Source organism: Nesoenas mayeri (assembly GCF_963082525.1).
Source record: "Nesoenas mayeri genome assembly, chromosome: 1".
In the NCBI taxonomy this organism is placed as follows: domain Eukaryota; kingdom Metazoa; phylum Chordata; class Aves; order Columbiformes; family Columbidae; genus Nesoenas; species Nesoenas mayeri.
The window spans coordinates 159,201,135-159,211,712 of NC_137541.1; the positions used below are offsets into that span (position 1 = coordinate 159,201,135).

Below are 10,578 nucleotides of genomic sequence, written 5' to 3' on the forward strand. Positions count from 1 at the left end.
AGTTGGGAGAGGGCTGTGGTTGTCAAACAGAATTGCAAATAAACTCCCCAATTCTTGTTGTGTTTGGTTTTTTTTTTTTAGATTTAAAATACCTTTGCAGTGCTGGGGATGACCTGGGAACATAGGCCTTGTCTCTGCTAGGCTTCTATATCAGGAAGCTCCTGACATCTGAACACAGCCTTGTCTTTTGTATCGATGATGCAGCTGAAGTATAACAGCTTGGGAAGAACAGCTGACGCCTGAGCTGAGAGAAAGCTACATACACAGGGCCAAGGGAAAAAAAAAGAGCCTGGAATGAAAGAGGAACCACCTGCCAGAAAAATAAAGGAGTAGGTGGGGAGACCTGGAAAGAGCAAGCCGGTGGGAACAGTGACCTGAGTTAATAGGGAGCGTGGGGGAGGAGTGGGCAGTGAGCAATTGCTCTTGTGTTCAAAATCCTAGTGATGGGATGAGTCAGAGACTCTGATTGAATTTTGCCTTTGCTACACCCACAGACTGGTTATTATAAAGCTTAGGGGAGCATGGGTTGGTGCAGCAACTACAGTGAATTGGGTGGGTATATGAAGCACCTCCAAGTGCCCAAAAGTCTTGAGAGCATCTGCCAGACACTGTGGTCTTTCACACAAGGTTTCCTGCATCTCTAACCTGTCTGCCTACCAGCTTTTCATTGTGTAAACAGACTTAGACAGTTAACCGAGTGGCAGCTACCAAGGAATGCTCTTTGTGAGTCACTACTGGGGCTCCTGGGAGCAGCAAGCTCCGGGAGGTAACCCAACCCGGCAAGACCACTGCCCAGGAACTACTAAAAGAGTAATGGTTGTCCCTCAGGACAACACAATTCAGTGAACAAGAAGATATATTCATATTACATCCTTCAGTGACTGTTCTTTAACTGCTTTTTATTTCAACCATTTCTGCTTATCCTCCTCCCCAAGCCAGGGACCCAGCAACCTGCTCAGCAACTTCCACCACACTGAAAATGACAGTGAAAACTGCCAGTAAACACCCACTCGCTCCCATTGGGTGGTTGTAACGGGCCAAAGGAGGCACAAGCTGTTGCAACAGGTTTCCTCCTTGTGAAAAGCATCTGCTCTGATCACTGAGAGGCTTCGCCACTGAACCGTGAGATTGGGAAGAGGGGCTTCCCATACCTTCAGAGGGAAGGAGGATCTGGGTAGCTCAGCGACCAGGTGTCCAACCAAGCTCTCTTATGAGAATGTAACTTACATCAAGCTAAACCAAGCTGCCCAGGTTTAAAATCTGATGGGTCAGGTGTGATAAGGAGATACTAGTGACAGACAGGACAGCTTTGTGCTCTTAGCACTGCTGCAGAGAGACAAACGAGGAAACAAAACAGGGCCTGGAGGAGAAACCCAGCTTTTCTAACAGCCAACAGAATGCACCTCAACTGGTTCAACCTCTGCTTTTCACAGCTGCGGTTTGAGGGCAGGTTCAGTGACAGTGGGTTAGCACTTGCTCCTCTGAGTCGACTTGGTGGCTAGTGCACCTTTTGCTGCACGGCCCAGGTCTTGGCTCAGCGCTGGTTCCTGTCCCCATACAGTCCTGCTCGCCAAGCACCCTGGGTGGCGCCTCTGGACTTTGCTCGAAAACAGAGAAGAAATGTCTCTCTTGAAAGAGGGACAAATCTTACTGAGTGGCACAGCCCTCTCTGCAGTGAACAAACATCCATGGCTTTATTTTTAACTGATCTTTTAAAAAGCTAAACATTGTGTAGGACAACAGTTAAAGGCTTATTTCAGTTTTGTTTGACTCTCTCCTAAACAATTTAAGCCAAGCTCGCAGATTTTTAAGGGTGTCTGCCCAGCAGTTCAGCTAGCTGGTTTTTAACCTTACCTTTATTTAAGCCAGGAGAGCTGACGTGGAGACAGCTATGTGAATAGAGAGAAGGGCAGTAAACACAAAAAAATGTTAAAGGAACTTGTGCACGCTGGAAGCACTACAGGAGACAACTCAAACAAAAAAATAGAGGCCTTTTTTCAGAAAACAAACAGGAACAGGTGATTCACAATGCAAGGGAATATTGAGTCCCTGAACTCAGAGATACGGGGGATCTTCAGAAAAACATTTCAGAAATACATTCTCCTTTCTCAAACCCCATTGTATCTCAATTTATGCTAGAGTTGCTGCCTAAATTCATAGTTTCATTTTACATTTAATGCAGTTCTCCCCTTTCCTTTGGATCAGCTCAAACAAGTTGCAGGGCTGCACAATCACTTGAACAGAGATAAAAAATGGAAAATAGGTGTGACAGGACACAGGACTGGATGTAACCATCTCTTTTTAATAGCAGCTCATGGTTGCACAGGTTGAGTATAAAGTGTAATATAGTCTCAGAAAACAGGATGGCATAATTTCCTGCAACATCTGACCCCTTGCACTTTATTCTGAGCCAAAAAGATTAACAAAGCCTGAAAAAAGCAGGGCCTTCAGGAACCACACCTGTCCTGGGAACAGTGTTTTCATGGAACACATTTAAAAGAATGAGTCTTCTCTCATGAGACCTCCCATTGAGGAGAAACATGCCCCTTCCAGAGTGAAGTCAGTGGAAAAAAAAAATAATCCAGATTCATCCTTCGGAAAATTCACAGGAGATTCTCTTCTGATTTTCCAATGCAAGAATTTGGGATATCCATGAAATGAGGAAGCTTGAAATGAACAACAGAAGCTGATTCCCACACTGTATGTAATGAAGTTGTGGCAGTCCTCACAGTGGCATGCTGTGGGTGCCAAAGACATACACGGTTCAAAAAGCAGCAGGACAAATACAGTGGAAGGATGGTCACTGAGAGCTATTACATACAACCATATTATGCCTGGACCTCCATGTCCCTGAGCAGCACATCACTCCAGCAAGCCACTGCATGTTTACACACCACCTCCTAAATATCCGCTACTGGCCATTACTGGGTCACTGGGCTACACTGGGCTTTTTGGCCTGACCAGGGTGGCCATTGCTATATATACAGAAGAAGCCTACAGAGTTAATCCGCAGTCATCTAAAACTGGCCTTGACTGACATTTTCTCTTCATGATCACACTTCGCAGCAACTAAGAGAGCTGCAAAGAGAGTTGGAGTTGTTCAACCTGCAGAAGAGAAGGCTCCAGGAAGACCTTTCAATACTTAAAAGGAGCCTGTAAGAAGGATGGAGACAGACTTTTTAGAAAGGCGTGTTATGACAGGACAAGGGGTAATGGTTTTAAACTAGAAGAGAGGAGGTTCAAGTTAGACATGAGGCAGGATTTTTTTTTTTTACAATGAGGGTGGTGTAACACTGGCCTAGGCTGCCCAGAGAGGTGGTAGATGCCCCATCCCTGGAGACATTCAGGTCCAGGGTGGACGGGGGCTCTGAGCAACCTGATCTAGTTGAAGATGCCCCTGCTCATTGCTGGGGGTTGGACTAGACGACCTTTGAAGATCCCTTCCAACCTAAACTACTCTATGATTACAAGACACAGGAAAGCTTCTGCCAGGTGGTGTTCTCAAGCTACTTGGAATTGGCATTTTTAAAAGAAAAAACAGAGGTGGGTGAAAAAGAAGGGTTTGACCAGACTCACTGCATTGCAGGAAGATAAAGATCTGGATTCTGCATGCCTCCCACCCTGGAAGATTTTGGCCTGCAACTTCCACATCCCCAGAGCCTACAGCTACTGAAATGGGCAACCTGTTCCCCTGTCTTACTGTAATTATGCCACTGTGCAGCAAAGCACGCAAGATCCATGGGTCCAGAACAAATATGCCATTCTGTCACCCAGAGTTTTCCCATTTCAGTCATTCTTCCCTACCCACTGTAGGCACAGCCCTTGAACTCACCTTGCCTTTGAACAGTATAACACCACATAACTGGGTGATGGGCAGAAATTCAGCCAACTGGGACACTATAAGCACCCATTTAAATGCTTTCTAGTCTACACAAAACTAGCCAATCCCCTCTGCCTATAGTGCACATCTACAGTCTGTCCAGACTGCCTCACCTGCCAAGTGAGAGCAGGTATCAGCTACTTCGAAGTGTGAGAGGATCCCAAGTCCTTGACCTTTGTAGAATACCAAGGACTTGATGTTTGTGAAACATTTAGAGACCTACAAAAGAATGGCAGGAAGGCAATTGACTACTTACTGCAGCCTAACTGAGCTCACTCTCTTACTAACAGCCTGCTCACTTTACAAATTTATTTTTTTTCCTTTTTCTAAATAAAGCTCAAGCCATCTTAAACAGATGCTTTTCAGTTCCAGATATTTCACCAAAGTGGATGCTCCTAAAATTTCTTTTCTTTTTCCTGGAACCCTTTTAAACTTGGTAAACACGTCTCTGTGTACAGCCTTCAATTACCTTTTATTCTGTGGTGCCAAATGACAACAGATAGGCATATTCTTAAAAGGCTTTCAGGAAAATGCAAATTAACAGTCCACAGTAGTCTGCTGGCTCAATAAACAGAACAATTCCAAGTGTTTAGACACTAGTAAATAGATTTAAAAAATACAGAAAATAAATCTGTAGCCCTAAGGAAGCTTTCATTTTATTGTTAACAGCATAAAACTTGCAATGACAGTATCTTCAAGATACCTCCTCTGTTATCTGTATCAGCTCAGACAACACATCCTTTTAGTAGCTGACCTGCAGAAAGTGTATAAATCTGAGCCGAGAAATAACACCATAATTTAAACCCCAGACTTGACTGCAAACATGAGTCAATTCCCAGCAAAATGCCTATTATCATATTTTGTTATCTGCCAAGCTCTTCCCCTCTCTACCTCCTAGATGTCACCATTCATTTCAATGTTGTTTTTTTGTAATTCCAGCTCAAATACAGCAGAGTGTTATGTGTTCTTGTCCGTAGACATCATATTACATATTAGTTTTCCTTTGAAAGGATTTTGTTCTTTCCTACTAGCAGGACAGGGAAGCCTTGAAAACAGGTTTGCTTATAGTGCCCAACTTGAAGGACTCCAAGTGTGATATATGAAGTGTTATATAACCAGGTTCTTCACTTTTAAATTAAGCTACTTGAACCGAGCGGGAAGTATGAAAGTATAAACAGAGCAGTTCCTGCAATTCAAACTTCCCAGTTGGACAGGCATCTTCACAGACCCTTCCCACTGCACAAACACTGCAGCATCCAAAGAGGAGACTGAAAGCGCTCAAAAAAGTCTTCGGGAGGGTTTAAGGCAGCAGACAAGGCTCCAGCTCTGGAAGTGCTTCCTCAGCATCCTCCATCTTCCTGGCCATCAGCGGGCCCTGCGCCTCGCCATGGAAGTACGCTTTCCGTCACCTCAGGCACGGTCAAACAGACGAGCTCAGAGACACTTTCATCCTCAAATAAAACTCACCAGGGCCAGTTGCCTGGTACAGTTTTGGGTATTTCCATGTGGCCGCACCAGCTGGCCAAGTCGCAGGGGACTTCTGCTGGAGGGAGCCCCATTGCTGGAGGTGATGCTCTGACTGGCTAACAGGCGTGCATCTGTCTGACTGCTGCATCCATCAAGCATTGGGTGCACGGGAATGAACCATCTACACTCTCCTAACACCCCCAAAATGCCCTGTTTACGACAGAACAGGCTCTGTTCTTCACCAAAGAGCCGGAAACAAAAGCTGAGCCACATCTCAGAAGCCCATGCGGCAGAACCTGGCTTGAAATCAGCAACTCTCTGGCCTGAATCTGAACCAGGCTCATTAGTCTTTAGCTATTTCTGTCTAGCCTGAAGCATCTCACAGATGAAGGATATTCAGAGCCCAGACAGTTTTTAACAACTAACATTCTGGATCGCCAAAACTGTAATCAGTCCAACGGGATGTTGTTGCAACTTTCACTGGGTTTAAAGTCAATTTTTGCAAGGACGAGTATTCAAAGCCAAAACCCCCTTTTGAATTAAAAGCAAACAACACCCATTTAATTCTGTCAACCTTTTACTGGCAACCAACAGACCTACAAATATACTTCTTTAATACAGGAAAATTCAGATTCTGATGCAATTATGTTACTCCAGAAGCCTGGCTTAAGGCCACAGCACCATCACTGGCCAAGGTGACCCAGCACTCTGCTGGTAACACACAGCCCCTCTCCCTTGTGTCAGCAGCAAATAAAGCAACTTAGTTTTAACCACAATCAATTTCCCAAGCTGGTGCACCACACAGCCACAAAGACAGCAGTGGGAGCACAAAGGAGGATGTGGCATGGCATAGAGGCGGGTCCCCTGGCTGGGATTACTTCCTTCAGCCCCAATACCAGCTTTTGTTAGCTTAGAACTACCCTGAAGGCTACGGGCATGTCAGCATGAAGATGCTTCTGGTCACACCATGACAGGATGGTTGAAACTGGAAGGGACCTCTTGACATCATCTGATCAAACACCCTGCTCAAGCAGGGCCACCTAGAACCAACTGCCCAAGGCCCACATCCAGATGGCTTTTGAATATCACCAAGGATGGAGAACCCACAACCTCCCTGGGCAACCTGTGCCAGCGCTCGGTCACCCTCACAGTGAAAAAAAGTGTTTCCTGATATTCAGAGGGAACCTCCTGTGTTTCAACTTGTGCCCATTGCCTCTGGTCCTGTCCCTGGGCACCACTGAGCAGAGCCTGGGTCCGTCTTCTTTGCACCCTCCCTTCAGGTATTTTTGTACATTGATGAGATCCCCCTGAGCCTTCTCTGCTCCAGGCTGAACTGTCCCAGCTCTCTCAGCCTTTCCTTGTAAGATGCTCCAGACCCTTCATCATCTTTCTGGCCCTTTGCTGGACTCTCTTCAGTAGTTCCATACTGGTGCTTTGGTAGTCTGAACCAGCTGGTAGGCACTTGTACCATGCTCTTTGCCTATCCTGAAAATCCAGAAAGAAGGTGGCATGCAGGAGAGAGCACATTCCCTCCCCGAACAGGGGCTCTTCTGATCCATCAGCAGGTAAAGGAGAGCCTGTCTCAAGAGTGCTGTATGTTGTGTTGGACTGACTTCTGAGGGAGCAGCTGTAACTACCAGGCATCACCTAAATGTAACACATACCTCAATCTGAGCCTAAAAAAAAAAATAAATCTATGTTTTCTCTGGGTAGGAAGATGTTTATTCAAAGAGACTCAATGTACTCACCATAATTTATTTTTACAGCAGGTACACGGAACCAAGACAGTTAAAATGCTAAGTCTCCAAAGCTCTAGATACTATGTAAATAAACTCTAAATAATTGCCTGCATTAAAGTGTGGTTCAGTGTTCAGCAAGAAAAACAGCTCTTGTTTTTTTTAATTAAATTCTGATTGTATCTATAATTCTAGACTGTTCTGTTTATTTACATGAAACATTATCCTGCTTGTTGAGTGCCAAAGCAGTATTCTGAAACTGTATGATTAACACCAGCTATTTCTGAAAGCTACAAATCCAATAGATTTATGGGACTAATGACACAAGTCCTTCAACCGGCAGCATATGCAAACCAAGCTCACCAGAAACATTCTTGCCCTACCTATGGCAATTTACAAACTTCTGAATAACGAAGGAAATGGATGCAAGGACTCCAGTTGGCATAGCCAAGAGCCATGCACTCGCAAGGATCCCTAAAAGCTTTTTAAGCACCAAGAGGTCAGACAGCTCACCCAAAAGCTCGGCTCAGACTTGCACTCAGCCACTAGGAGCTGCAGCAATTGAAGACCTTGTCCCGTTATCAGATCTCCCTCTGCCTGCAGCAGTGTCGGTGGGAAGAAACTTGTACCTCCGCCTCCGCTGCTTCAGGCCACAGTTTGGTTTCTTGGTACAAACCCATCTCTACTGCCAATTTACCACAACAGACTCAACTAGAAAACACAAGACAGGAGGCCCATGTGCCTGCTCCCTTGGGCAGCAGCATCGCTTCAGCCCCTAGATTCAGGCTGAAGCAAATTGGCCCCTCGGAGCAGATGCCTGCTAGGACAAAACACGCCTGCTTGCTTTGACTATATTTTTTACATGGCATTGGACTTCTCTCCACTGAGCAACGATGCTGCCTGTCAGTAAGCTAGCCACTGCGATCCCTCAGGATTTCTCTTTATGGTGTTATTAGCTTAGGCTATGACTCCAGTTTTGATTCACAAGCGATTACTATGCCTGCACAAAAGTCTCTGGCTAAAACAACTGGCACCTCCGCTGCGAGCACCCTGCACTGCCAGGGAAAGCGATGCTGGGCACGTCGCCGCTTCGGCCGGGGTGCTGCAGCGGCAGCAGCTCTTATGTTGCAAACCCACTGCCCTGTAAGCCTGGAAGTGACTGAGCCCTGCTACCAGCCACCCCGCCACCACCCCAAGGCTTTACAATGGTTAAAACTATATTTAAAAAACAAACAAACAAAGCCGCAAAACCACCACAACAACCAAAAACCACAAAAAAAACCTTGCAGACACTAGCCTGCCTGTTTAAAAAAAAAAAAAAAATCCCATTGGCAGGCAACCAATACACAAGAACATCTACAAAGAAGCTGTTACAGTTTATCGTGCAGTAATCCATGGATTAAGGTCATTAATAGCACTCAATGACATACTGCCGTGACTACAAAGGTGCTGTTCTGGCTTGTAGGATCTATAGAATGAAAACCCCTCACAAACATTTACACTGAGTTAGTTTCTTCTGAATCTTCAAAAGAGGAGAAGAAACAAGAAAACCCAGAAGAAAGATAATTAGCACAATATGTTGCATTGCACAAAAAAAAAAAAAAATAATGAAAATAAATTAACATTTTCAAATAACACTGAATTTGCTCCTCATTTACACTGATGTTTTCACAGAAAGAGAGTTCTTGGTGAGTAACCAATATTTTCATCTACAGAGCTAAATTTAAAAAGCAAGCCAAGACATTTTTCCATGCCCAAAAGACAAGGCCACAACTAAAACTTTCAAAACAAGATCCAAAATGCTCAATTTTGCCCTTTCATTGTTTATATGAAATAAGCTTTTTCCTTCTGTTGACATGAGAACACAAATGTATCATCACAGAAAACACTGTGTACTCCCCAAATCCCACAGGGTCATTAATCTTCTTTTATGCAGTACATGAAGTATTTTCACAGAACTTTTAAAGTAGTTTTCTAAAGCATGCCTGATGTCATTAGCAAGTCAGAAGAAGCTGACGGCCTAACAACATAATTGCTAAATAGTCTCCAAAGGAGAGAATCCTTTCACTCTGTTCTAAATTTATGCTACTGTCTGCACTACCCATATACGTAATAATCAATGATATTAATTTATCTGAGAGACCCCAATACCAAGGTGAAACAACCCATTGTGTCAAAATTGAAGTAAGGTACAGGTTTTTCTCACTTCTGTTGATTGAAACTAAAGAATCTGCACACTTTCCATATGATTTTTTTCATTAGGACTCTGGTAATGGTCTAGTACTGTCCCACCATGTATTTTCATTTGCCATGGAACAATGATAATTCATAACATGTACTCGGGAGAACACAATTGTCTCACCAGCTGTAAGCAATGATACGCAATTTTTGTAAACAACATATTGACTCTGGAAAAGGAAATCCCTGGAAAGGAAACTTTTCAAAGCTTCATTAAATAAAAGTTATGACAAATATAATTTGTATTAATAGATACATCTTACCAAGAAGAAATAACTTTCTGATTTACCTGGTTTAGTTGTAAGTCATCATTTCACATTTTACTTTCAGTACAATGTACTAGCATTTTTACTATACGTGCAATTATTTTTTCCTTACCTTTAAGGAATCAAAGCAGGCAATAACTCTTCCATTTTCAACCTGGCAACTTTTAGGGGGGTGTGCAAATTTGCATTCTTCATCAGAGCGCGAGCAAGTTCCCCTCTGAAATTGCCTGCAGACTTCTAATGTTAGCCATTTTGTATCTCTTACAGGAGCAACATTCAAAGCCATGATGAAAAGCTGATTTTGAACTTGCTGTCAAGTGAGTTACAACAAAGAAATTCCCAAAAATAATGACGAACGAGAGAATTAAAAAAAAATCAATTCCAATTGAAAAAATCTTAAAAAAAAAAGTGGGGGATGATTAACAATGTCCAATGCACACAAAGCAGAATAAACAGAGAAAGTTCACCAGCAAGCAGTCACTCATCAATCATTAAGTCCCGCTGGTAGACTTTTGGCTGGGAAAAACCATGCTCAGTCGCATTTCTGTCTGTAAAACACGTGGGCCTGGTGATTGTATCACGGGTGCAGCAGTTTTACGCCAAGATCCTTCAGTGCAATGGCACTCTTCGATAGAATGTTAATTCTCTGACGGTCACTTGCTGGTATTGATTACACACATAAAGCAATGCAGTCATTTGTTCATGTCCCAAGAATAAGAATAGTTCTTCTTCCTCTTTTCCTGTTTTCAGTTTCCCATCAACTAATTGGCAAATGGAGACGGCTGAGGTATCTTCCGCCAGGTGTGAGGTGAAGGCAAAGTCTGGCTGGCAAAGATGGGATTTTGAGAACACGGGCGTAGCAGTCCTCGCTCATAAAAGTGACTTGACAAAGGCACTTCTTAAGTCACTGACCTGACAAAACAAATACAGTATCAGTTCACATGCAACTCATTCAAACCAACATTACGAAACCGATCATCCCTCTTTATCA

The 10,578-nt window shown here is 43.8% G+C and overlaps 1 protein-coding gene across 26 annotated transcripts in view; it reads right to left on the reverse strand.

Moving 5' to 3' along the window:
• MBNL2 (muscleblind like splicing regulator 2) overlaps positions 1-10,300 on the reverse strand; it is a 72,005-nt gene extending 61,705 nt beyond the window's left edge. For all 26 annotated transcript variants that reach the window (XM_080341302.1, XM_080341294.1, XM_080341301.1 and 23 more), the window contains exon 1: positions 9,700-10,300. In XM_080341302.1, the coding sequence (XP_080197428.1) occupies positions 9,700-9,873 (174 nt within the window). In that variant the 5' untranslated portion in view covers positions 9,874-10,300. The remainder of the gene's footprint in view (positions 1-9,699) is intronic.
• Between the last annotated feature and the right edge of the window lie 278 nt (positions 10,301-10,578).